The 27,652-nt window shown below is 44.7% G+C and overlaps 2 protein-coding genes and 1 pseudogene across 8 annotated transcripts in view; 1 reads left to right on the forward strand and 2 right to left on the reverse strand.

Moving 5' to 3' along the window:
- DHX58 (DExH-box helicase 58) overlaps window positions 1-27,652 on the reverse strand; it is a 39,283-nt gene that overhangs the window by 5,980 nt on the left and 5,651 nt on the right. Inside the window, exons 1-14 of one of the 3 annotated variants that reach the window (XM_083462009.1) lie at window positions 19,274-19,359; window positions 18,315-18,447; window positions 16,565-16,700; window positions 15,286-15,488; window positions 14,972-15,173; window positions 13,465-13,655; window positions 12,222-12,338; window positions 11,945-12,071; window positions 10,810-11,001; window positions 6,937-7,193; window positions 5,452-5,601; window positions 4,640-4,813; window positions 2,409-2,599; window positions 1,142-1,238 (exon numbers count right to left, since the gene is read on the reverse strand). In XM_083462009.1, coding sequence (XP_083318135.1) covers window positions 1,142-1,238; window positions 2,409-2,599; window positions 4,640-4,813; window positions 5,452-5,601; window positions 6,937-7,193; window positions 10,810-11,001; window positions 11,945-12,071; window positions 12,222-12,338; window positions 13,465-13,655; window positions 14,972-15,173; window positions 15,286-15,453 — 1,866 coding nt within the window. In that variant the 5' untranslated portion in view covers window positions 15,454-15,488; window positions 16,565-16,700; window positions 18,315-18,447; window positions 19,274-19,359. Of the gene's footprint in view, window positions 1-1,141; window positions 1,239-2,408; window positions 2,600-4,639; window positions 4,814-5,451; window positions 5,602-6,936; window positions 7,194-10,809; window positions 11,002-11,944; window positions 12,072-12,221; window positions 12,339-13,464; window positions 13,656-14,971; window positions 15,174-15,285; window positions 15,489-16,564; window positions 16,701-18,314; window positions 18,448-19,273; window positions 19,594-27,652 lie in introns of those variants that run through there. The other 2 variants (XM_083462008.1, XM_083462010.1) reach the window with 2 other exon arrangements.
- LOC310687194 (general transcription factor IIF subunit 1-like) lies at window positions 7,920-10,481 on the reverse strand (annotated as a pseudogene). The gene has a single exon. The product of its transcript is annotated as a general transcription factor IIF subunit 1-like (transcript).
- DNM1L (dynamin 1 like) overlaps window positions 19,649-27,652 on the forward strand; it is a 37,873-nt gene continuing 29,869 nt past the window's right edge. For 2 of the 4 annotated variants that reach the window (XM_083461982.1, XM_083461980.1), the window contains exon 1: window positions 19,673-19,917. In XM_083461982.1, coding sequence (XP_083318108.1) covers window positions 19,816-19,917 — 102 coding nt within the window. In that variant the 5' untranslated portion in view covers window positions 19,673-19,815. Of the gene's footprint in view, window positions 19,918-27,652 lie in introns of all 4 variants that reach the window. The other 2 variants (XM_083461979.1, XM_083461981.1) reach the window with 2 other exon arrangements.

The raw sequence follows: 27,652 nt of genomic DNA on the forward strand, positions 1-27,652 counted from the left end.
CCGGACACTGAGGTCCAGGGCGAGGGCCTTCTGGCGGTTCCCTCACTGCGAGAAGCCAAGTTACAGGGAACCAGGCAGAGGGCCTTCTCAGTAGTGGCATCCGCCCTGTGGAACGCCCTCAAAGAGAACAACATCTACCAGACTTTTAGAAGACATCTGAAGGCAGCCCTGTTTAGGGAAGCTTTTAATGTTTGATGCATTACTGTATTTTAATATTTTGTTGGGGTATAAATAATATATTATTATTATTATTATTATTATTATTATTATTATTATTAAACAGCCGTTCAGATATGTAGTTCAGCTCCTCAATCCAATGTAGTTAAACACCCTGAGGCTAATTGATTTCAGCAAGCTTGACTATATGTAACTTTGTTCTACCTGGGTGGCCTAGAGGTGTAGAGTTTCAAAATACAGACCAGTTAGGGAGAAGAGGGAATTCCAGCAGGTGGTCATGCAACCTGTCCTCTTTTGCATCTTTCACCTTCAGCTGCGCCCAACTAATATTTGCAAAGGTTTAATTACTGGAGCTTGGCTGATTGGGTTCTTAGCACTTGCCTACTGATCTGTAATGCATGTTCTGCCTTCTATTCTAGCTCCAAGGACCAGTTAGAAGACTCAGCTACACAACAGGTTTCCTCATGCCCAGTTGGACAGAAGTAATGTGAAGAGCAGGAGGCAGAGCAATTATGGGCTAGAACCCATAATTAATGGTGAAACATGTAGCCTACTGCCAGGCTTCATACACCCTCGCCCCTTGCTCCCAAGACCTCTTCTGTAGAGTAGCTACTCCCTAGACTAATTACAGATTCCCATGAAAGGGGGAGATACACAACATTTAAACCTTAGGGAGATCAAGGAAGCTACATGGCTACATGTTCAAATATGGAATCTGGCATCTCTTACTGACATGTCAAAGTTTCCAGACCTTGGAAGTTTTTAAAAACTGGCTGAAGGTGGGTGTTGTCACAAGAATGAATCTAGTGGCTATGAGACTGGTCGTATCCTTTGTCTCAAATCTTACAATCCTTTACCTAGCCACCCATTCTCTCTCCTCAAATACAACAAAAAGTCCCAAAAGTAGGCGAATTAACAAAAATGCACCCTACGGCAGTAATGCCTAAGCCCTGGTTGCACTTACCTGCCCACAATTACTGCAGCTGATGGAGCTGCCTGGCTTCCAGTCCCTAAACTCGCGAGGAATCATCACATGGCTATGGGATGCTCTGTAGTACGGACTAAATAGGGAACAACAACAAACTGGTTACTTAATTTCTTGCTTGTGAGACTAGCTGAATACACAAATCTGTTGCAACCTAGATACCTATTTCAGTTGCTGAGTAGAAAGGCAAGGTGTTTGAGGGTCATTTTCAGAGAGCCTCCTTTTTGTTCTGTTGTAAATACTGCACCACATGCCATAAGCATTACATATACAAAAGCTCTTCCATCCAGGTGTCCACCCCATGCACAACTACATAAAACTTTACATATCTAACAGGTTCAATTATTTTTTTGAAAAGGCATTCCTCACTTTATGGAGTTTGCTACAGGAAATGGCTTTTGACTACCTAGAAGGTGTTAAAAAAAGAAAAAGACTGTGCAACTACAAGGCAAACAGGTCTATGAATAGGTAGCAGCCATAATAACAAAACTGAATTTACATGTTTAGTAGCAGTATCCCTCTTAAAAATTTAATTCCAGGTGGAAACAAAAGGGAAGGCTCTAATCTATGCCCTGCTTGTGTCTGGCTGTGGTTTTTAAAAAAGTGCTGGATTGTTTACTGTATTTAGACACCACTTTTTGTCACAAGTGACCTCAAAGAGGTTTGCATCCCCAGAGCACTTCTCATTCTCTTACCATTACAGTTTCATTGAAACAGTACAAAGCCCTTTGCAGACTAAAACTTTACTGCTGCATTGCAACGCTCTTGACTGATCCTCAACTCCAGCAGCAGCAGTATTTATGGTTTCCCATCAGCATACATAGTGCCTTCCACCGGGATGGCCAATCTGTGGCACTCCAGATGTTCCTGGAGTCACAAGACCCAGCAAAGCCAATTGTCAGAGATAATGGAAGCTGTAGTCCAACAACATCTGGTGACAGGTGGCCTTTTGGTATGATCTAGGCATATATTGTGCATAGTCTTAGAACTGTGCCCGGATCATCTGAGGCCCTTCTTTTTATTAAGAAATACTGAGGAGGAGGACCAAAGTCCCTTTCCCTTCCATTCTGTGAACAAGCATAAGTTGGTTGGGCCAGCTCTGACTTAGAAAAACATTGGGTCAACCTCAGCCAAAGTTGGCAGAGCAACAGCCACACTCTGGGTTGTCTCCCCTATTGCTTCCTGTTCGGATGAGGCAAGCAGAATGGAGATTCTAAAAGCTTCTGGTCTTCTTACCTTTACTCACCTGAAGTCAGGATTGATGTTTATGCGGTGCATATTCTCTATTAGGCGCAGGTCGCTGGCATAGCAGACTGCCACATTGCAGTTGATGCAGTAGAAGCACACAGAGTCTGGATCGTGCAGGCGGCGTTGTTGCTCGCGTTCAGCATCCCGCACCCTGCGGCCGACAACAGCGTCACGCTGAAGCTTTTCAATCTAGGAGGGACAAAGGGAGTTAGCTAATTGGGTCTGAGCCGGGAGAGCCTGCAGGTGAGAAGTAGCCAGAGAATCTGGTTCTTAAAAAATCATTCTAGAATCTCCTCCCACCACCCTCCATTTCTTCAGGTTTGCCAGCCTGGAGAGTATTCCTCTCCCAATGCACTACCATTGATGCTTCTTCTGTTCTACCCATTGAAAACGTAAAATAGCTGCACAGCAAATCATTGCTTAATTCTTAGCTTACTTTCTTTCAGTGTTTCATAGCTTAATTATTCAGAGACAACATGGTCCAATTAATACCATTTCATGTTTCACATCTTCTTCAGCTTAACTGTTCCTGAAAGATCTGGAAAAAGTAATGCCTAGCCACTATTCCCCCTATACAAAACGGGAGCAATTTCCTCCCTTCCTAGGACTGTCACAATTGAAAATTGCAGTAGCCCTCTGTGTGCCTTAAATGAGCAATAACATCTTTTCCCCACAGCAAAACTACATATTCAGGATGTTGAAGGTCTTGCAGGGCTGTACCACTTCAGAATGCCCCCTAATTAAAAATGAAACAGCACAACTTCCTGTTCAAGGATAGCCCAGAGCTTTGGAGAGAAGGTTCCTAACCTAACTTTCTCCCGAATGGACTAGTTTTATATCCCTATCACCTCCAAAGAGTTTGGTTCCCTCCACCCTTTTATCCTCACAACCCTGTGAGGTAGCTTCATGGGGGTGAGCGGATTAGAAACTGGGTCCCCTTAGACCTAGTTGGACACTCAGGCACAGGGGCCAAATGCAGCCCTCTCTAGCCAGCCCTTGGGATTTTTCCAAGGCCACGCCCTTTCCCAGACCTTACTTGAATGTTTTTGCAGGAACATGTCTGTGAGATGACTCACTGTTTTCCTTTCAGTTATAAGGGTTTTGCTTAGGCTCATTGTGCCCTCAAGAGCTCTTTAACCATCTATCATTCACTGAGGGGGTCTGGTGAGTCCTGTATTCCCACAGGAGCAAACCCAGATCTCTTTTGATCAATTATTGTGATTGCAGAACCCTTACAATTCTGTTCCTCTATTTTAGGAGTTAATTTCTAAGTAAATTACTGACTTGCCTTGTTTATCCTACTGTTTTCAACCCTCAAGGCCAGCTGTTCTGTCATGTGTCGAGCCTCGCTCTCTCCCCCCCCCCCCCCGCTACACCCCCCCACCCCATATGCTGGTGGGGGAAAGCAGAGCATGCGCCCGCCTCAGCTGGCATCTCCCAAGTGTCCCTGAACTCTGGTAGTGTCTCTCGCTTGCCCAAACAGAAAGGGGTGTGAGTGTGAGCGAGCACGCATTGACCTCTGACTTTTGTATGCCAGGAATGGAATTACTATATACAGTCATACCTCATGTTCCGTTTGCTTCATGATACATTTTTTCAGGTTGCGTCCCGCAGCAACCCAGAAGTACTGGAAAGTTTTGCCGCTTGTGCATGCGCTGATGCACAAAATGACATCATGCATGCGCAGACGTGGCAAATGGCAATCTGTGCGTGTGCAGACGCGCCGCTGCGGGTTGTGTTCTATTCATGTTGTGAATGGGCCTCCGGAATGGATCCCGTTCACAACCAGAGGTACCACTGTATAGATAAATAAGAGTCATGTCTGCTCTGTTTTGCCCCCAGCCTCCCCATCCCCCTTCACTGGCATATGGCCCTCCGAAGGTTCCCAATTAGGGAATGTGGGCCTTGAGTTGAAAAAGCAACAACCCCCTCTAGCTACACTGGTTTCTCCAGGTATTGTTTTTAATGTTTATACATGAGGGAGCATTCAGATGTGCATCTCTCCCCTCCACATTCTGAAGAGATAGTCCAGGAAGAGCTCAACCATGTGATTTTCCTGCATGTATTACTTGCCTCAAAGTGTGTTATTCTCTCCCCACCTCCAAAAAAGGCCACCCCCCCAAAAAAAAATGCATGGTTTTACTCCTTTACCGATGGCTTCCTCCACCCTTGCTTCTATCAGCTCTGTGCATCCACTGGCTACCCCCTTTCCCCAAGACGTCCTTTTACCTTTAGGCGGTATTCTCGCTGAGGCTGTTGCAGCTGCAGCTGCTGCACCCACACAATCGCTTTCTCCATCAGGACCTCCAGGGTCTCATTGAGCTTCTCACGGGCGACTTCCTTGCTGTTGGCCTTGGCCAAAACACAGCAGGTGCTGTCCGGGGCACGGGCACGTCCCCTGGCCTGAAAAGGTGATGAGAAGAGTGCTTGCGTCCTTCCCTAGAAATCCAGCCCAGCTGCTCCTCTTTTGCCTGTCCCCTTAGGTAGGGCTGGGCGATACCTGGCTTTCAACATCACGATGTATCACCAGCTAAACATCACAATATATCACTATATTGTGATGTCTGAAATAAGGATGGAACTATGTAGAGGCAAACAAGGTATAGCCACGTGGTCCACTCAGCCATCATTTCCCATTATAACTGCATTGTCCTCTGTGATGCTGGATAGCCATTATATTGGGGAACTGCTGGTGACTTAAAGGACTTGGGGCATAGTCCCCCGCCCCCATATACATTTTCCCATACAAGAATTTATATGTATATGGACAAATGAAGAGGGTGGATGACAGGGGTCTCATTGGCACTGCACTCTGCGGTGTGCCCAGCTGCCCTATAACAAAGGTTGATTTTTTTACGGTGATGAGGAGTATAAAAAAGCAACTAAAAGGAAGCAGGAGACCCAGGGCCTGGAATAAAATAACCAGGGTTTGGGCCTCTGTAGCATGTCCTCCCAGGATATACTGAGCACTGTAAGGCTCCCCATGGCAGAGGTCAAGAGTGAATTCCAACAAGTCCCCCCCAAGAGTAGTGCTGACTGACCTGCATCATGGCAATCTCATTCGTCATCAGTCCATAGCGGACGACGATATTACACTCTGGGATGTCCAGCCCCTCTTCAGCCACGCTGGTGGAGAAGAGCAGATTGAGGGTCCCTTTGCGGAACTGATAGATGACTTCTTTCTGCTGTTGCTGGAGGAAACAACCCAAGACAGGGTGAAAAGATGTGGAGCTTGTTGAGGCATTGGGCTGAAGCTTCTCTTGCGTCCTCAACCCCAGAGCGCAAGCGGTTAACATCACATAAACGTTGGCCTTCGGAGCAACTGGGACTGCCCTCTTGAAATGTGTGTTTGCAGGACAATAAGGGCACAAAAGGTTGCTCCTAACATTTTTAGAGCACTTGGGTAGCTCTAAAAGCACCTTTGCATTCTATCTGAGCATATGATCCCTTTCCAGGTCTAAATTTGGAAAAAAATTATAGCTTTGATACAATAACTAGCTGCGCACATTGTTGAATGGCTGGCTCATGAGCAGAAAAAGAAAACTCTTGGGTTTTCTTTCCTTTCTGTAGCAGAGTTCTTTATACAGAAATATTTTCCTGCATCTTTTACTTCTTTACAGCAGCAGCAGCATTCCAGCTATCTCTTAGTGAAATTCCCATTACAGGAATAAACACCATTTGGTTTTGTTTCTCAGGGTCTTTATTATGTACAAAACTTTACACTGGTCATTAATAATAAAATAAAAAACAAATGAAGAAACATAATCTTTTTCTCTTTTTAGCCATCTGGCCAGAGATCTAATGCTGGCTCATTCACATACTCATTTACGCTGGCCCAGACTTAGTGGATCGCATGCCCTGATAAGGGCACCTGTTGCTGGGGGAAATTTCCATTGCCTAGCAACTTGTTCAAGGCCATTTACAAGTTTCTTCTAGAATATTCCAATAGATGTCAATAAATCTGCTTCCCTGGCACCTCCCCCAATATCCCTGGACTAATTTTGGAATTAAAACTTTGTGTCTGTGTGAAGCATGGAGAAAAGCACAAATCTAATAGACCACCTACTGTTCTAATTCAATAATTGGTACACCAGCCAATTCAGCTTCAAAGCTAGGAGGAAGCCAGGCCCACCCAGCAGCTGATGGTGATCTGTGTGCTCCGTTTTTATGTTATACAGGATCTGTCCTCAGAGAAAATCTTGGTGGCTGCAAGACAGCTGTGGAACGTGCCAAAGACTGGGCTTCTTTTGCATTTGGTAGCCTATTTTTCTTCTTAGTTTTAATGGGCTGCATTGCCCTCTCTCTTGAAGTCAGTTCACACAAGCGTATTCAGTCCTTGGCACCTCTTGTCACCTAGTGTTACCTCTAACACAATGGCTTTCAATGGAGGCAGTTGACGTGTTCCTCTAGGATATATCAACTCAAGGGAAACCAAGTAATATGCATACAACTATGAATCTACCCTAAGGTCCCCTTACGGTCTCCAACATCCCTCACTTGATCTGTGGGAGAACTGTTAATGTTACCTGGGTCATGTGTTTTGTCTGACTGCTGAAGCCAGCCCCGGTCAACACAGCAGCCTTGATCCCGAGTTCACGCAAGTTCTGGTTCTCCTGTACCCACTGATGAAGGCAATGAGCGCACTGACGTGTCCGGGTGAACACAATGCCCCGCGAGCTCTCCAGTTCTCGGAATTGATTCTGGAGGACTTTCTGCAGCTCCTCAAGTTTGGGATTCTCAAAGCCCTTGTCTTGAGCAATGGCCAAGAGGCGTGCTTTGTAGCCTGCAAGGCAAGAGCACAGCACACGGATCTCAGATCTTGAGTCTGATGATTAGGAAGAATATTGCTTTATCTTACAGATTAAAAACAGTTAGCACAACCAATCAACAGTGTAACAGTAAGTGAAAAAACAAAACCCACAAAACTTCAAATGGCCGACTGTAGCTTACCACAATGTTGGTCACCATATGGCAACAGTGTCTGTTGGAGAGCAGTCAGTCTCATAAACAGTTTCTTTTCACTCGTTAGCTCCTCCTCTTTTTTCTTTCTTTCTTTTTCCAATTTGCTTAATTTGTTCCCATTTCTTGTCTTTACCCCCCAAAAATCCCCAAAACTTTTTTAGGGCAGACTGAAAACAACTCTATGCAACCAGCTAGAGCAGGGGTCTGCAACCCGCGGCTCCGGAGCCGCATGTGGCTCTTTTACACCTTTGCCACGGCTCCGGGGCGGATACTAGCGAGGGGAGGAGGCGCATTGTGCGCCCTGACACTCCCCACTGTGGCGGGCGCTGTACTGGCTGTGACGTCGCATGGGGGTGGTGCGTGCGTTAGTCACGCACCGTCCCGACGCTACCTTTCCGCCCGCTGTCAGATATATTTGTTTTAAATGTCGCAATGGTTTTGCGGCTCCCAGTTTTTTTTCCTTCGGAAACGGGTCCAAGTGGCTCTTTTTGTCTTAAAGGTTGCAGACCCCAGAGCTAGAGGAAGCAACTCACGGCAGGTTCAGGCTGAGCAGCGTCTTCCTCTGTTTGCCAAAGCACACACAATATTAGAATGTGTTTTTTTTAAAAAAAAAAAACAAGGGAAAGTATTTGTGTCCCAGTAATGGCTTTCTCAGAGTCTCTGTGATTTTGGGTGAGGGAGGCCAGGGGAGAAGAGTGGAACTGGTTTCAAAACAAGTCGCAGTGGAGAATGGTTTACCTCTCAAGGCCTTCCAGCATTTGAGAACACACAGGGTGTGGGGTGGGTGTTTGTGAGTGTGTAAAAAAGTGCCCCTGTTCATTCTAAAAATGGCAACTTTTCATTTGTGAACTCCTCCACATGAAAGAGAAAACTATTCCAATTCAGAGAGATCATGGCTTCAATGCCTCTCATGAGACTGTCCCAGTCTTCTGCCCCCTTTCACCGCCCCTGAATCCCACCAGCACAAAGGCAGGAGAATGGCTCTTTTGCTTTCCCCAAAGGGTATGAATGCCAATCCACATGGTTCTAGCATGTAGCCACCCCCAGCTACTAACCAAATGTAAGGGGGCTCAGAGCTGCCCAACAGGAGGGTGGATGCCAAAGGACAGTTTGTATCTGGCCCAGCCTCTGCCCTCCACATTCCTTGAGGGAGAAGTGAATCTTGTCATCGATGTTCTTGCACTCAGGATTGAGGCGCTTCAGGATCTGGGCCAGCGCATTGGCCGTCTGCTCACTGCTCAGCCCCGTTTTCTTGGTCTGCAGTTTCTTCAGCAAATCCTTTGTGGGCATGGGCCCTCTGGTCAAGGAGTGGCACACGACATCCTCCTTCAGCTGCACATCAACACTGCCGACTTGCCCGACTGTGGCTGGGGGTAGATTTCCCAGAGATGATGAGGCCTGGGGCCCAGTGTCCAACTTCAGCCTCTTTGCTGCAGTGAGCTCACTGGACCCTGCCTGTTGCTTTCCTTGCTCCACTTTGTTAGCTGTGGCCCGCAAGGTGGATGACATACCAGCATCCAAGGGTGTCCCCTTGTGAGTTGCTAGCCAAGCCCTTGTGTTCTTTCTTGGGAGGAGATTTCTTTTTCATCATGAAGAGTGTGAAAGATGCTTCATTGTCAATGTCGCTGTCCTCAGACGTCTCAGACTCATCACTGGTGTCTTTCTTTTTCTTTTTATCCTGGGGAGTCGGGGCCTTCTTCTCTCCTCCTCCTCCACAGGCTTCTCCTCCTTGCTGTCTTCACCACTCTCGCTTGCTTCGTCCATACCTTTTGGGATGTCTTCCTCTTTGCTCACTTTGGGCTTGCCCACTGCTTCTTCCACAGAGCTGCTGGGTCCGCCAGACATGTAGTCAACCTCTTGGCCTTCAAAGTCCCCATCATCGCTGTCTTCAAAGGCTTCATCGTCAGATCCCTTCTTCTTTTTCTTCGTCAAAGGGGCTTTCTTCTTGGGCTTGGTGTATTTATTCTCATCTACATTGCTGAACTCACTGTCATCCGAGCTCATCTCCAGCTCATCTTCCAGGTCATGGATTTTTTTGGTAGCTCCCTTTTTTTTTGTCTTTCTTCTCCTTCTGCTCTTCTTCATCGCCTTGGTCTTTCAGCCGCTGCTGCTGCATGATGCTAAAGTGGTTCAGAACCTTGTTCTGCCTCTCCCACTCCTCCTCAGCTTCCTCTGCAGTCAACGTGCGACGCTTGTCAATGGGTATGAAGTTATGCCAGCTGTTGACTGGGAAGGATTCAAAGGCACCACCTGGACACCGAGTGAAGATGTGGTAGGAGGTGTTTTCTATCACCCCACCCTTTTTCACACCTTTGAACTTGCGCCCAGTCTTGCTGTTGACTTTCAGGATCCAGGGCTGGTTTTCAAGCTTGAACTCCTTTAATGTGATGCCATATTTTTTGTGCCGTGCCTCCTCACGCAGGTTGCAGTTGAACTCGCTGCCAGCTCCCGACTCTGGCATCTCTTCTTCCTGGTAGATCTTCTTACTGCTGAGATCTCGCTCCATCTTTGCTTGGTGCCAAGTGGCATAGTTCACTTTGTCAGAAGCACTGAATGCCATAATGTTATATTTTTTGGAGGTGTTTGGGGGGAAATGGACCACATATCCAGTTGCGGTCTGACTACTGGTGCCCAAAGAAGTCATTCCTGGATGTGCTGCATCCAGCAGAGTCTCTCCAAAAGAATGTGTCTGCTGGGCAGCACCTCCTCCTCTTTTTTCTGAAGTTTCATCTTTCCACTTCCATGTAGTTCTTTTTCTTCCTCTTTCTTCAAGAGTCTCTCTTCAAGAGATAGTTTTAAGTGCTGACCTAGCTGATCACATGGAACTGGGAACTTGTTCCTGGCCTCTGTTTATATGGACTCTTCTCTTGGCCAACTCACCCACCTCATTTCAGAGAAGGAATGGACCAATCAGTCAGTTTTGGTTTCTCTCCATTTCTCATTTTTTTCAGTCTTTGATTCAGTTTTCTTTAGTTCTGCAGCAATCTGCATTTTCCTTTAACAAGGCCTCATTCATAAACATTTTAGTGTGAATTTTTCCTAATAAACACATTTTGCATGCAGTTTTGACGAACATACATGTTTTTGCAAACAAAACAAACAAAACCCAAACCCCTAATATAATACATTATTGTACATAATTTTCACTAATATGTGCATTTTGGTACACACTTTCCTCAATATATTCATTTCTGTACACATTGGTTGGAGAACTGCATTGCAAAATTCAGAGAAGTGTGAATTTTGAAGGATATCTGCTTTAGCTTGTGTATTGGCTTGAGAAGTTCAAATTAGGTAGTTTCACATTAAAATGTAAGCAGAACAAAATGGTGGTGTTTCTGTTCAATTATTGTTCTGGATAGTGCAAATCAGGTAGGCTCACCTTTAAATGCAAACTGAATCAAATTTCTCAGTGTACCTCCTCTGAGAACACTTACTGTCAAAGAGCCGGACCAAGTACTGCTCCGCAGGGTTCTGCAACACCTTAGTAGCATTTTCCAGCAGGTAAAACTCATCCAGAATTTTGTAGGCGTCAATCATGCGCACAGTGTCATTGACCATCAGGGCATCATTGTATTTACGTAGGTGCAAGGCACACACTCGGGTCTTTTGGCAAAAGCGCTTTGCTCCTGACAATGTGAAAGAGACAAATAAGATAATGGTTATGATTAATCATATAGCTGCCCATCAGCCAACTTTCCCTGAGTAGCTTAGAACAGAATTATCAATGAAAGCAACATGCAATGATAATTAAAAAAAACAACAATAAAAGATGGCAAAAACCCTATTTGCAAAAAAGCAGCATGAAATAGTTTACACCCCAGATTTATAATGCCGTTAAAAAGCCTGGGTGAATAAAAAGGCTTTCAGCTGTCAATGGAAAGACTATAAATAACACACCAGGTAAACCTTACTGTGAGAAGGGTGGGGTGGTATTTCTGCATTGCAGGGGGCTGGACTAGATGACACTTGGACTCTCTTCAACCTCTACAGTTCTATGGTTCTTTCATTCTATGATAAGATCATTTGTAACAGACCCTATATTCAATCCCTGAAACTTTCAATAAAAAATATTTTAGGATGCAAGTGGAATAATAATAAAAATAAAAATATATATACCCCGCCCATCTGGGTGGGTTTCCCCAGCTACTCTGGGCGGCTCCCAACTGAATGTTAAAAACACAATACAGCATTAAACATTAAAAACTTCCCTAAATGTCTTTTAAAAGTAAGATAGTTGCTTATTTCCTTGACATCTGATGAGAGGGTGTTCCACAGGGCAGGCGCCACTACTGAGAAGGCCCTCTGCCTGGTTCCCTGTAACTTCACTTCTCGCAATGAGGGAACCACCAGAAGGCCCTCGGTGCTCAACCTCAGTGTCCGGGCTGAACGATGGGGGTGGAGACGCTCCTTCAGGTATACAGGACTGAGAATATTTAGGGCCTTAAAGGTCAGCTTGGAAACATACTGGGAGCCATTTCCAGGAAGGAAGCCACTTAACTTGCCTGTGGACATGTTTCCTGTCCCTCCCGTCATATTCGTGTACTACAAAGCCGCTTATTGAGGACTCACCTTCCTTCTCAAGCACCACAATTTGCTGCTCAAAGATCTGGGTACCAAAATCCATAGTCAAGTCAGGCTCATTCAGGTAACTATATATCTGTGCCATTATCTCCATCAGTTGTTCTGCAAAGGGGTCCTGAAGATGACAGATCAGAGGAGCGTTCAGACAAGGAAAACAAAATCCTATGGGCATGTTTTACTTTGCTCAGAGCTCCAGAGTCACCTTCTCATCATGGTGCTTCTGGTGCCTCTTCACAGTTGCCCTGTAGTTGCAAGAGGACCTTACCTCAGGCCTTTGTTGGGACAGGTTATACTGCTTCTTGGGTTGTGGGCCGTAAGTATCAACGTAGAACTTGTGTTTATCAGAAGACATGATTCTCTCAGTGTCCAGGTTGGCACAGATCTGGAAAGGGTTATATATATATATATCTCATTTATTATTACATTTATATCCCACTTTTCTTCCAAGGAGCTCTTCATCCATGGCTTTCCCCCTCCCCATTTGATCCTGGCAGCTACTCTGTGAGGTAGATTATACTGAGATGAGAGACTGTGACTGGCCCAAGGTCACCCAGTGAGCTTCATGGCTGAGTGGGGTTTGAACCTTGGTCTCCCGGGTCCTAGCCCAACGCCCTAGCTACTAGGCTATACTGGCTCAAAGAACAAATTGGAAAGGGAGTGGTTATGTCAATCACGCGAGCGTTTGAGACATCGGCTAAATCCACGATCAGACCTATAGCCCTTAAAACACCAGTAGGAGTTGACTTACAAGTGATAAAAGTGGAAGAAAACGGGTGAGGAACCCAAGTATGCCTTTGTCACTTGCAGACATGTCAAGTACCGTATTTTTCGCTCTATAAGACGAACCAGACCATAAGACGCACCTAGTTTTTGGAGGAGGAAAACAAGAAAAAAAATATCCTGAATCCCAGAAGCCAGAACAGCAAGAGGGATCACTGCGCAGTGAAAGCAGCAATCCCTCTTGTTGTTCTGGCTTCTGGGATAGCTGTGCAGCCTGCATTCGCTCCATAAGACGCACACACATTTCCCCTTACTTTTCAGGACGGAAAAAGTGAGTCTTATAGAGCAAAAAATACAGTATCTGCAAAAGGTTTTCTCCTTAATATGCTGTGGCTGTGTGCGTTTGTGGAGCATTCCCTCACTTGCAGTTGAAACAGTACTATATGTTACCACCTCATCTGGAGCATTGCAAGATACCTTATACCAGGTGAGATTATTTGTCAATCTCCCCAAGTAGTACTGCCTTCTCTGACTGGTAGAAAGTTTTAAGGGTCCAAGGCAGAGAGGTCTTTCCCATTACCTGCTGTACAAGACTCTTGCAGCTGCAGATGCCAGGCATTTAGTACTCTAACATGAACTATGCTCCTTCTCTGTATTTAGTGTTTGTGTGAAACGGGCCTGCAGCTGCAGACCAAAGCAGCCTCTGAATAGAAATAAGGTTAAAAAGGGGGAGAGCAACAATAACAATGCTTCCAATATTTGGGCCAAATGTCTTCCATTGGACTCACCTGCAGAATGTGTTCCCGAGCTCCCTCCAGGGAGCTGGCACCACCCGTACCTAGTGAGGCTGTAAGCCCCAGGATCTGTGGTAAATTCTTTTCGCCCTTCAGCTTTCGTTCGAGGTAGCCCTCCATGATCTTGTTGTAGGCGGTTCCTTTGTGGGTGTGATGGCACTCGTCAATCACCAACAAGGTGAAATCTGCACAGATGATGATGACGACATCACAAAATATACAGCCAAGTATGGAAATATAGGCTGTTAGATCTTTAATATCTCCTTAAAAAGTTCATTTCCAAATTTTGTCTCTTCCTCCAGCATAGGAAAAAACCCCCACATGTAACAAGTTAAAAAGGGTTTATTTATGAACACTTCAGAGGTCAGATTCATGTACTTCAGAAAATTGCGCAGGCAGTAAAACTTATCTTAGTTACAAAGTGGTGAAAGTTCCTGGCATAGGAACTCGAGAATGGCTGATGACCAGTTCAAACCTCTTCACATGCTGGAAGATAATAGGCTTGATTACCTATTTCCTCCCCAGGTAAAGCAAGTGTCAGAGCTAAACCTGGCAGGACAGCGTACTCTATGGTATTACAGTGGTGCCCCGCAAGATGAAATTAATTCGTTCCGCAAGTTTTGTCGTCTACCGAATTTTTCGTCTTGCGAATCACGAAATCCCATAGGAATGCATTGAAAATCAATTAATGCGTTCCTATGGTCAAAAAAAGTCCAAACAAAGCCAAATTTGGTACAACAACAGTTTATTAACTGCTCTTTAAAGTCACACATACTGTAAAGAGCAGTTCAAAAATTGAAGGGAAAATAAATTAACTTTATAAACAAAACATGTCTTTGTTTTTAGACAAAGGAAACAAAGTCGCGAGACGTTTTCGTCTTGCGAAGCAAGCCCATAGGTGAAATTCGTCTTGCGAGGCAAATCAAAAACGGAAAAACCTTTCGTCTAGCGAGTTTTTTGTCTTGCGAGGCATTCGTCTTGCGAGGTACCACTGTAACCCCTTCATGCATTAATTAGACTTAAGCTTGTTGGTTATATGAGGCTTGTTGCCCCAGAATTATGACCCAGCAGTGGAGGAGCAGCGTTTCCTTCCTGTCCTCCTTGTGGGCATTCCAGAAGCGACTGGCTGGCCACTGTGGAGAAAAGGGTGCTGGACTAGGTAGGGCTTTGATCTGATCCAGCTGGGCTCTTATGTTCATCCCACAAGAGGAAGTTATGACCATCAACTGGGATCACATTAAAATAGGATTAGACAAATTCATGTAGGACAAGGTTATCAGTGGCTACTAGCCATGATAGCTATGTTCCACCTCTACTGTCAGAATCAGTATCCTTCTGAATACCAAGTGCAGGATGGAAGAGAGCTCTTGTTCTCAGGACCTGCTTCCAGGCTCCCCATAGGCATCTGGTGGGCCATTGAGAGAACAAGATGCTGCACTAGATGGGTCACTGGTTTGGCCCAGCAAGCTCTTATAACACCTCTTTCCCACCAGATGCTCACCTGTCAGGTCCACGTGCATCTCCTCCTCTTGGCTGATAAGGGCATTTTGAAGGATCTGTGCTGTGCAGATTATTAAGTCACTCATCTTCAACACTTCTGAGAAGTACAGCTTCTGGTTGCTGTCGCCACTGATGGCTGTAATATTGAAGCAATTCTGCAAGACGCTAAACTCATTCTTCAGGTGTTGGTCCACTAGAGGCACCTGCCAGGGCAAGAATACAGCAGTGAAACATTTTCCGGGAAATGAGACTGAAACCTTGTCTTTTGGTAAGGGACTGTCTGTCTCCCAACCACCCACATCACCTGGTCCTTACCGTGTTGACTAACACAGCCACCTTGCTCTTCTGTACGCTCTCCATGTGCCTCTTACACACATACACAGCTGCCCGAGTCTTTCCGGAACCCGTTGGCAGCCAAATTATGATATTTTTGCCCTCCAAGGCAGGATCAATGACTTCCCACTGATAATCCCGAAGTTCCATGTGGCCACAGTTTTGAGGGCTGGTCTATGGAAAAACTTGGAAGACCAAGAGTCAAGTCAATTCAGCATAGCACTCAGACACAAGTTACTCCTTCCATAACTTGTTGACAAGACTTTTCTGGCTGGGAAACTCTATGGTTATCAGGAGGACTCCACATTGTCAAGTTCACACAGCAAAGAGATTCAAACACAATCTCTGTTTACCCCTCCCAGCCTCATCGTTACACACCATACATTTAAAGCACACCCTCCACTGCAAAGAACCCTGGGAACTGCAGCTCACCCCATACAGTGCTACAATTCCAGCACCCTTAACAAACTACAGTTCCTAGTATTATTATTTTTTTGAGGGGGGAGGGGTGCCTTAAATTTACGGTAGGTATGCAGATAATGAGACTGGAAAGTGTAAAGCTTGGAAACATTGAAGAGTATGTTGGAAAAGATGGGCAGAAAGAAAAGGGGAAGAAAACCCTGTTTTTCTTGAACCGGATAGTTGAATCCAGCCCAGGGCATCTAGGAGGATGTAGCAGCCAGGAGATTTAAGTAGGTCTGGAGACAACAACTGAAGCTCACCCCCAAGATGTGGGCACCTCTAAGCACACAGAACAAAACAGATGCCAAATAAAATTTTAATTTGGGTCTTCAGTGGGTTCCCTAAAAGCTGGACTTCTAGGTTCCCATTTACCATGGATGTTAATACTGAATGCCATGTTTATATATATATATAGTGGCGTAGCGTGGGTTGTCAGCACCCGGGGCAAGGCAAGTAATTTGCGCCCCCTAACCCGTGGATTTGCGCCCCCTAACCCTAACCCCCAGATGTTGCGCCCGGTGCGGCCGGCCCCCCTGCACCCCCCACGCTACGCCACTGTATGTGTATATATATATATATATATATATATATATATATATGAACATTTATAACACTGTGAAGCTGCCTGACTTTTCTATACAACGTCATCATTAGTGGGAGACGAAACTTGTGCTCACAAAGAACTGAGCTAAACAGATTGCCGTAACTCTGCTTCTCCCCACACAGAATGCACTTGGGTCTCCCCGAAGGGAGACGCTTCTACCCCCCTCTATTTCCCCCTCATCATCACACACCATACCTGTCTCCGTTTAGTTCTTCTAGACAAGAATGCCACTGCCGTTGCCACTGTTCGGCTCCTTCTTCAACCCAGCTTGGTGAAAATCCCTGGTTCCACCAGTGTTTTCTTTAGTTTCCTTCTTGCCAGAAATCGAAACCTAAAAGCATTTTGCAAACAGTCTCTTTCGGAGCCCCAGCCAAGGGGTATCTTGACAGCAACAAACCAGGCCTTTTCAGATTGCATATCATCGAGCAACCCTGCTTGTAGGGTTCCCTTAATTCCTTAGCATACACAAACACACACACTTATTTACACACAACCAAACACTGTTCCGAAAGTTGGTTCCTTATACGTACATGCAACACTTATTTATTATTTATCTTATTTTTCCAGTATTGTTCTTCATGTTTTTATACTGTTAAACATGTTTTATGCTGCTTTTATAATTAAGTGTTTTAAATTTGCTGTTAGCCGCCCTGAGCCTGGTTTTTGAACCGGGAAGGGCGGGGTATAAATAATTTATTATTATTGTTGTTGTTGTTGTTGTTGTTGTTATTATTATTATTCAGGTCAGTTCTCTACATCTCTAATTAGTCTGTGAATGTTCTTTTTTTAAAGTCCTCATGAAAGTTCAATAAATTCAATTCATCAGTATTATAGTGCAAATTTATCCCAATACACACTTGTTTGTCTCCAGTCTTCCTTAATATAAAGCACTTGTGTATTATTATTTCATTATTATTAATAATAATTTTACAATATTATGCTATAATAATGTAATAATAAAAACATTTTTACTATTGTGTGCCTTTTTTTACACTTCACTTGGCTAGAGAACTGCACTGCCAAATTCACAGAAGTATAAATTTTGAAGGACTGCATTTTGCTTTGAAAATTATTTTGGAAAGCACTATTAGGTAGGTTCAACTATCTGTGCAAATTTTATCAAAATTTCCCCTCTCCCCGGCCATGACACCAATCTGCATATGTTTTGCAGGTGCTAATTTACATGTAAAGATGCAAGTTTAGATAAATTTTTAGAAGGGGGAAAAAACAAACACTAGTTTTTGCTGTCAGGGTATTTAAGATTTTCCGTGTCCGCTGTATGTGGATTGCCCATTTTGTCCCACCCACAATCAGTGGGCAAGAATGAATGCTTACGTACATATTTAAACTTTAAAAAGGCTTGCCCAACATCTAATGAGGCTCAGCGCCCTCACTCTCTTCTCCCACACTTATTCACATGCACATCCATGCAGTCTTTCTCTCTTCCTCTACTTCCACTCACACAATCTCACTCCATCCACCCAACACTCACTCAGTCTCACTGGCATAGCGTGGGTTGCCTGGGTGCCCAGGGCCACCCAGAGGGAGGCAACCGGACAGAGTACACATGCGCAATCATGTCACCCAGCAGATTGCAGCTGCAGATTCAGGAAAAGAAGCGTTCCATTGTCTGGAGAGGCCACTTCCTGGTTTGCATGGAGAAGCCATTTCCAATGGAGCCCAGAGATAGAAACGCGCAGCTGCATGGAGGCAGCACTGGGTAATGAAATTCTGCACCCCTATCTATTTTGTACCTGGGGCAAGTGCCCCTGTGGTGCCCCCCACACTATACCACTGCTCACTCCCCCCCCCCTGTACTCTCCATCGGCATGAATTTAGAAATCTCCTTTCATTAGTCAATATCATCCATGCATGAAACCCAGCAACCACAGCTCAAAGCCATTTGTGCCACAAATGGAAAGTAAAAGAGAGAAAAAACCATCACCATGTGCACACCAGTTCACTCAAGGAAGTTAGTCAAGTCACACGTTGTGTATTATATAACTGAGAAATTAAGCATGTGTAGAGAGGACTTTCCAGAAAGCATCTGCTTTAGGGATGGGACCAGAACAGTCAACCTTGGGGAATAAGAGAGAGTGAGAGATCTATTTTTAATAAGCTCTAAGTACAACTAAACAACAACAACAAAGCGGTTGTAACAGAAATGGGACTCTCTCTGAATTCCAGATGGTAGAGACAAATAATAGGGAAATGATCTGTTGTGAACAAAACCTGGTCTTGTTCCCTTATGGGGTACACAAGAGCCCTTATAGAGTCCTTTGTAGGTTCTCCATCGGTGGAGAAAATAACAGAGGCCAACCAGAGAATATTGAGAAGCAAAGCAGCTAGCAAGCCTGATCTTTATTGAACTGTTGCAACAGGGTGCTCCCCTCACACGCAGGACAGGAGGAGGACCCAGAACAAAGGTGTGCCTCCCCTTATATAGACATTTTGAAATTCCCTGCCCTGGAGCTCAAGACCACCCCCAGAAACATCATACATACAGAAGGGGTGTAGCCCAAGACCACCCCCCAGATACATCATCCCTACATCATACAACAGAAATCTGAGTGCTTTGTTTATCTCCTGTCTGCCAGGTTATTTGATAATGCCTTATCTGATTGCCTTTCCTGGTAGTCTGGTGAGATGGTAATCACTTAATTCCTGAGACAATAGGAAGGTTCCCTCACCCTCTCCCTCCTTGCAGAGGAACATTTGGTCAGTTTGGGAGTCAAAATGGTTTCGGACTGTATTCCTGTGCTGCTCCAGACATGTTGTTTATATATTTAATTATGTACGTGTTTGCTTGGTACATTTATGAACATGTATTATATATCTAAGACCTTAAGATTCTTATAACAGAACTTATGTATTTAAATTGCCCTCTAGAGATGGTTGCCTCACCTGGCCTCATTTTAAACAGCTACCTTCAAAATGTTGCATTTCTCCAAAGATATATCTGAGCAGCTTTGTCTTCCACAACGGGGGCACGGAGGGCGGGGGAAATGAACTGGGGAGGCATGGGGAGGGCATATCTATTTTATTTCCATTTCTTCCACCCCGCAATTCAGAAATATGCTCTAGCGGGCCAGCCAGCTGCGTAGGACAACGTCCTCACGTGCTCAAGTTCCGCTTGAGGGAGACACGTGCACCTCGAGAAAAGGTCCACCTCTCCGCGTTCTGCGGCAGGACGCGCCCCTCCCTGTTCCTCCAAGCACCCTTTAGAAGGCGCTGCGGGGCGTCCCGAGCACTACAACTCCCGCCGTGCCCTGCGGCAGCGGGCGCGCGCGCGCGCAGAGGCCTCTGGGAGAGAGCGGGCCGGCGCCAATGGTCGTCGTCGGCCGCGGCGGCGCGGGGGAAGGTGGCAACGCGGGCGCCCTTCCTCGCCGCCTCCCTCCTCCATTCATTGCCGTCGCCTGCCTCTCCCTGCGGCCGCCTCCGCCGCCATGGAGGCGCTGATCCCGGTCATCAACAAGCTGCAGGACGTCTTCAACACGGTGGGCGCCGATGTCATCCAGCTGCCGCAGATCGTGGTGGTCGGGACGCAGGTGAGGCGAGCAGGCGGGCGGGGCCTGCGCCAGGGTGACCTCCTCCGCGTCCGCCCAGCCCAGGGAGGGGTCGCCCTTCATGGCCCCTTGTGAGGGGGGCTGGGCGTGGAGGCGCCCATTGGGGCTGGCTTTCGTTTTGGGATTATTCTGAGGGGAGGTTGGGTTTGCCCTGCAGTGTCTGGGCGGGAATGGGCGTCGCTGCTTCTTGCTGCTCATGTTATGACTCGCAGCAGTTCCACGTATTTCCCTCATGGTTTGCGGTGGGGTGGCGCGCAAAAGGCGCCTCGCGACCCCTCGGCGGGTCTCCCCCTCGCGCCCAGCGAAGGTCACTCCTTGGGCGTGAGACCCGGGGCTTGGAGAGCACGTGACGCTTCCACAGAGCACCGGTTCGGTTCTCTTCTTTGCTAGTCGAGTGGCAAATGCAAAGAAGGGGGGAAAGGTGGCCTGTGGCCCCTTAAGAGACTGGCCGGTTCATGGCAGCTTAAAGCTTTATTTTTGGTGCCGTAGCTCTGTGTGTGTGTGTGTGTGTGTGTGTGTGCGCGCGCGCGCGCGCCCTTAGCTGGAACAGACTAGCCCCTTTGGAATTAGTCGAATGTGTAATACGGAAGAAACAAACAAGGAAACTGATAACGGGGGACTAGTGGAACAGGGTTGTGCCTTCGTTGTGAAGCTTCTTCCCAGGGTTATCTGGCTGGCTGCTGTGGGAACTGGTGTGATCCAAGAAAGCAATTTTGATGTCATAATAATAATAATAATAACAACAATAGTAATAATAATTTTATTTATATCCTGCACATCTCAGGGTGGCCTACAACACATATAAAAATATAACAAAACATCAAACATTACAAACAAATCAGAAAAGTTCTTTATCATGTAGATTTGAGGAAATATTGAAACTCCCACTGTTTTCAGAATTGGTCTGGCCTCATGTATGCTGACCCTACATAAAGTGTGTTCTCCTCACAACAACCCAGAAAAGTAGGTCACCATGCTGCTTTTTTACAAACCAGGGAACTACCTTGTCAGTTCAGTTGAGATTGATTGTGAACACAGACATATACACTATCCAAATCCTGTTGCACCGTCTACTACTGAATTGATTATTTGGGGTTGAATGGTGAGAGGTGATAATGCAAGCTAGAGGGTTTAAGAAACTATCCAGATAATGGTTTAGAGATATGATATGGTTCTGCTCCTAAAACTGAGCAGGGCCTTGTCCTTTCATCTGCCTGTCTTGGTGATGAGCTGAGAACCATACATGAGCCTCTCTCAGCTTTTCCAAGGAAGGGCGTGGTGTAAAAAACAGTAATCAATACACAAAGGATGAGAACCTGGAAACAATGTGTTTTAATTGATGTGAGGTATCAGGTGTGTGTGTGGGGGGGTGGGGATTAAGGAAAACTAAGATTTGAGAATAAGAAAAGTCAGAAGGTTTGTAGGCATGGGGTTATCAGGGTGATAATGTGAAGGGAATGGGAATCAGTGGCAGACTATTATCAGGGCTGTATGTACAACATACTTTTAAAAAACCTCCTTCCAGGTAATTGCATTGTCAAGAGAAGCTAAAATCTATGAACTGTATACATTGGCATGCTTTTGGGGGGGCAAAATATCAATCTGCATTTGGGGGCTATTTTGATGTAATTTACTCTAGATTTCATGGTCATGGCAGGAGCTAGGATATTGAAGTATCTTACCCCTTCCTCCAGTTCTCTGAAACTCAGCCATGTATCTGACTTCAGATATATCAGCCCACAAGCTGTGAGATATTGGCTCATATACATATGCGAGTAGTAAAGGATCCTAACTCTGCTTTTACCTATAAAATATGGAATGTAATTTATACATATATACACTTTTCATACATGTTGCCTTTTTTATTCAGGTCTAGGAGAACATCTGGTAAATTCCATATCTTTTCTGCTGGGATGTAGGTCCCATTGAGCTCAGTGGAACTCTCTTCTGGATAAACATACTTTAGCTATATGGTTTCCAATATGGACTGTAAAATGTAAGCCTTTCTTGAGTTCTGTGACCTTACTGCCCAGGGATGGGAATCCTCAATAGCTCAACCTTCTAGTATCTGCTCCCCCATCTAGACAGGTTTAACTAGAGCCCGGGGGACACTCAGTTTTAACTTCCCTTATTTTTGTCCTGATTTATCTCTCCACACCCCACACCCCCAGAGGTCATTGTTCCTTGCCTCTCTTCCCTGTTATTTTTGGAATGCTCTTTTTAAAAGGACAATGTGGGAAATAGTGTAATAAGCTGTTCTATCTTTTATCCAAACTCTCCCCCATTCATTTATGATTTTTGTGCAATTGGTTTGGTTGACCTTCTTTGGTGAATAGGTGTGCCTTTCAAAAAATACCAACTCCCTTGCGCTCAAAATAGCTACACCGTGATCCAAGCTGCTATCATGGGAATAATTTTGCAGGTACATTTGAAGCTTCTTATACTGACATTGTTTTATTGAGAGCAATGTAGTTAACAGAACTTGGGGTTATATCCAATGCTGCTTTTCCAGCAGCACAGCAGACTTTTGCTTGTGCAAAGCAAATTTCCCTCATTCAGGAATTTAGTGTAGTGCTAATTGGGTATGTGTGCATGGAATGTGGTCCACTCGTGGCAAAACTTTCCCCCTCTCATTCCCACCCCCCAGAGCAGATTTAGGGGATGGGTGAAGAGTCCTCTTGTGTGAGATCTCATTCCGTGCATGTAGCAACTTGGTTGAATTCTGTCCATTGAGAACAATTCCTAGTTCCCCATTTTTAATATGTTTTCAATTTGTAGAACTAACAGTGCAATCCTATGCATGTTTACTCAGAAGTAAGCACATCTCTGCTGTCATCAAGATCATTATAGGATAAAAAGAGGAAAATGTGCCCTATGCTTGTTATTTATCATTATAATTTAATTTAAAGTTGGCTGTACTCCAGTCATCTAGAGCAGGCATCCCCAAACTCGGCCCTCCAGCTGTTTTGGGACTATTACTCCCATCATCCCTAGCTAACAGGACCAGTGGTCAGGGATAAAGGGAATTGTAGTCCCTAACATATGGAGGGCCGAGTTTGGGGATACCTGATCTAGAGGGAAGATAAAACATACTCACTCTATCAGGCATGTGAAGCAGGACTTGTGTTTTCCTAAGTCTGCTTCTGGATGCATTAAGTGGGCATTTATAGTTGTGTTCCTCTGCTTAGAGTTGCTCTGGTATCATTGAAGAATTAGTGGGAATTAGTGGGTAGGATGAGAGATGATCTGGCTTGTAAATAGGCACACTTCTAGTTGCCAATTGTAAGTCAGAAATTGTGTGCTGATGACTAGGAAGGAAAGCTCTCTGTCACACACTTACACTCACACACACTGTACTTTCTTTTACAGAGCTCATTGGGGTTTTCTTTTATTCTCTTTCTTCACCTTTACCCACTTAACAGTCCTGTTTGGTAGTTTGGGGCTTGGAGAGGGTGATAACCCGAGGTTATCACTCAGAGTGTGTCTTGGCCAAGGTGGGTTGTGTGTTAGAAACTCTACATTCCTAGACTTGGTCAAAGGGTTGAGGCATGCAGAACTGCAGGTCCTAAAACAAGTTTATTGGAGTTCTAGTAGGATACACTAACGGGTAGTGCATTTTGCTTTCAAATCCAGATAATCTTTCAGTTTAAGATGTATCTCTTGTTTACGTCTTTATCTCAATATACTCCTTTTCTTGTACTGGGGTTTCTGTATTCTAATGCATTTGCAACATGAAATCTTGTGTTAGCCTTGGATGTTGCTTCATTTTGCATTAAACATTTTTTGTTTCCCCCCTGCGTGCCTTCCTTCCCCCATGCCTCTCCTTGCTTCATGCTTCACTGATACTACTTTTCTTTGGAAATATGCTCTGTTGAACTTAAGTGACCTAATTTTTATTCTCTGTAGGCATGGTTTAGTCCTACTTAGTAAGTGTTTCCCAGTTGGAATTGGAGCAGTATTACACAGAGGTCCTTGACTTACTTTTTTCGCTATATTCTATGCAGATAAAAAATTAATGCTACAACTCATTTTTTTAAGATTGGGTGAACTCTGTTTAGTCGTTGACAGATCTAGGACTCTTTCCAGTGTACGTTGGGGAAATGCAATGAAGCATCTGGCTGGCATAGTCTTCCCCCTCATGGTTGCTTTTGAGGAATTGTGCTTTGGATGTACACATGCAAGTGGAGGCTATCCCATTTTTTTTCAAGTGTTGGAGGAACACACATCAAGAAGAGAAGGGATGTAGCTCAGTGGTAGAGCATCTGTGTTGCATGTAGAACGTCCCAGCTTCAATCCCTGGCATTTCCAGGTCGGGCAGGACCCCATCTGCACTATACAGTGCATTTAAGCAGTATTATGCCGCCACTTTAAACAGTCATGGCTTCCTCCCAAAAATAATGGGAACTGTAGTTTAAGGATGCTGAGAGTTGTTAGGAGACCTCTATTCCTTTCACAGAGCTACTTCTTCCCAGGGAACTCTGGAAATTGGTTTTTCAGCCAAGAGAGACTCCCTCTTCCCAAACGACGCTCTGTGGTTAGAAACATATCATCAGCATTTCTGTCTACGTTGATAGGGAAAACCAGGCTTGACCAATTTCTGTTGAATGTAATCCATCTAAAGGCCTGGCTCACACATAATGCTAATACATGGTTTATTTAGCCAAAGTTTGGTTTGTAGCAGAGCCGACTAGACTAACAATGATTTGTTTTTTGGCCCCAAACTATGGTGTAAAACAATGGCTTATTGGTTTATGAACCATGGTATGCTTTAATTATCATTTGGCATCACAGTACAGACAGTGACCATTTTAAACGAGTATAATGGACGTGTGTCTGCTGACCTGCGGATCCTTTTGGACCCCAAAGAGGGAGGAATGGGGGCAGGGCGTGCTCTGTGAATTGCCTGCATGTCAAAACCCAACAGCCTTTCTTAAACATGCTATGTTCAATTTGATTATTTAATTTCTGTACTTCTTAACGGTATACAGAAAACTGAAGCAGCAACAGACAACTTAAAATATTACAAAAATATGGTTACATATTAGAATGTTACATTAATACAAATACATATATGGGTTCTCACACAGGGTCCGTGCTATGGTAGCATGAGGCAAGAACAGCTGTGGAAAACTGACCAAGATTCGGAGAAACAAGCCTGCCTTGTGACTTGTGGTTTAACCATGTAACCATGGTTAAAACAGATCATGACTGCATTATCTGCAGACACGACCACAGACTGCTTTTCTTTATATGAAAATAAAATCCTGGAAGGCAGTCAGTCTTCAAACAAAGGATTTTGTTTATATACAGTTCCTTATTTATACAGAGAGAGCCAAATTCATGAATTTCCAGTAAAAAGTCATTAATTTCACACTCTCATCCTGAACACTAACCAAATGTAATTCTGTTGTGCAAAATACATGTGAATTGCATTTACAGAGGTTTTGAAATACATTGCAAGTCAGTATGCATTCATTGTTAAAGCAACAAATTAAAATGTGCGTGTTTTAGAAAATGTGTTAATTCCTGAATGGATGACTTTGTTTGAATCAGTGATTTAAGTAGATATCTTTAAAACCAATTTGAATCAGTACTTAGTACAGTGTAATTCTATGCATATTGACTCAGAAGTAAGCCCCATTGAATGGTGTGGGGCTCACTGTGAGGAAAGAATCTTCTTCAACCTGGCGCCCTTCAGATATTTTGGATTACGACTCCAGTCAGCCCCAGCCATTCATCTGGCATTTCTCAGCCTGGCAGAATGAAATCTAATTGCTGATCTCAGTTTAACAGGCCTGGTAAATTTCCTTGAGAAGCTTGGGTTTCTTCTTTTTACATCCTTGCAAGATGATGCTTTTCCTGTTCTGGTCTATAAATCGAGGAAGAGCAGCAAAGTGAAACTGACACTAATTATCTGTTTTTATTGTAAATTCTCCACAGCTTGAGTGTGCGTGGATCCAATTGAGCTGTGTGCTACAGTGAGTTGACAGTGTGCTACAGATTCACGCTGCTTCAGTTAGTCTGTTGTAACTAGTTGGGCATAGACACGTTCTAGGGTGCATTAAGAAGGTGTGACAGCTGCTATTTCCCCCTTTCTTGCTGCCAAGGTTGCCCCCATTCAGTGTATGGAGGAGTGTTGCTGAAATCCAGATGAAGACTCTTGATGAAAATGTATAATCTTATTACTAAAGATTCTTCTGTTCTAGCAGGCTTTTGTTGTATGAGGAAGATAATGGCTTTTAAACTTGATTTTTAACTGCTGATCTTGTTTACTTGGTTTGTTTTTTTTATGAAATTGTAATTTTAAATGTTGTACACCACTGCTTTGAATTGTGTTCTTGCACCAGAAAGGTTGGATGTAAATAGTTTAACTGATAAATAAAACCCTTTTTTCCCTGAAAATCCGTTTTGTCAGTAACCAAAGAAATGGCAGGTTGATGCATCCTCAGTGTAACTACAGATGCTCAATTAAGCTGATAGTGGAATTGTAGACTTGGAAGGGACCCCAAGACCTGCTCCTTAAGAACCCTCTAGGTGGTGAAGGAGTAGATTCCTCCTCCCCAACATACTGATCACTCTGCAGTGGAGGTGACTAACTTGTGCCCCTCAGTGGACTCTCAGTTCCAATCACCGCAGCCAGCATGGCTAATAGTTGGGGATGATGGGAGCTGTAGTCCAATAACATCTGGAGGGTCACAGCTTAGCCACTCCTGCCCAGCAATTTTATTTATTTATTGTTGAGGAATCGGATGACAGAGGTAATGAGTCATTTTTGTGTCAGGCATGGAACTAAACCTGTTTTCTATGAAGTATTCCATATGGTTTCTGTCTTGGGTGCAGAGGAGGGTTGGAGCACCCCATCCATCCTACCTGCTTGTCATTTGTGGTTGCTTACAGCTACCAGGCTAGTGCTGAAATACAAAACTGTCTTTAACCAATTGAAAGACAGGGTGCAAGTTACTGCAGACAAAATAACTTGCCTTTTAAGAAGTACCCCTTTAATAGCAAGTAGAAAAAATGCATACAGTGGAACCTTGGTTCTCGAACTCAGTCCGTTCTGGGAGTCCATTTGACTCCTTAAACTGTTCCAAAACCAAGGCGCGGCTTCCAATTGGCTGCAGGAGCTTCTTGCACTCAAGCAGAAGCAGCTTCAGACGTTCGGGTTCCAAAAGAAACATTCGAAAACCGGAACACTTACTTCTGGGTTTTTGGCGTTTGGGAGCCACAACATAAGAGTACCAAGGCATTCGAGATCCAAGGTATGACTGTAGAAGTCCCACTACTGCTTCATGAGCTGAGGAAGTGAGTGCAAGCAGTTGTCTATGTTTGTGTGTGTATATGTGCGCGCACACACACAGTCTTGGGGCTACCGCCCCTGTTTGCATTGCTCACCAAGCCCCACAGCCTCCTCCCCTTACACCTCAGCCAGATCTCCATCCCCCATATCCTCAAGACTTCCCCTGTGTCCCTCCATCCCTGTTTGAGTCAGACCTCGGCTGCTGTTTAAAACCACCCCTTTAAAATGTCCCTCTTTTATTGCTCCGCTCCCCTGCCATGACTTCCTGAAATATTGCAATGAGATGCAAGAAGTCCTCCAATGGGGGTTGTGCAATGGCAGCCTTGCAGTTTTGTGTCTATAGGAGGTTTATGTAAAATTCATTCATTCATTATCTCTTTCTCTCTATATATATATGTCGGAAGAGAGAGAGAGAAAATG

The sequence above is a fragment of the Podarcis liolepis genome (genome assembly GCF_965112155.1).
Source record: "Podarcis liolepis genome assembly, chromosome: 10".
Taxonomy (NCBI): Eukaryota; Metazoa; Chordata; class Lepidosauria; order Squamata; family Lacertidae; genus Podarcis; species Podarcis liolepis.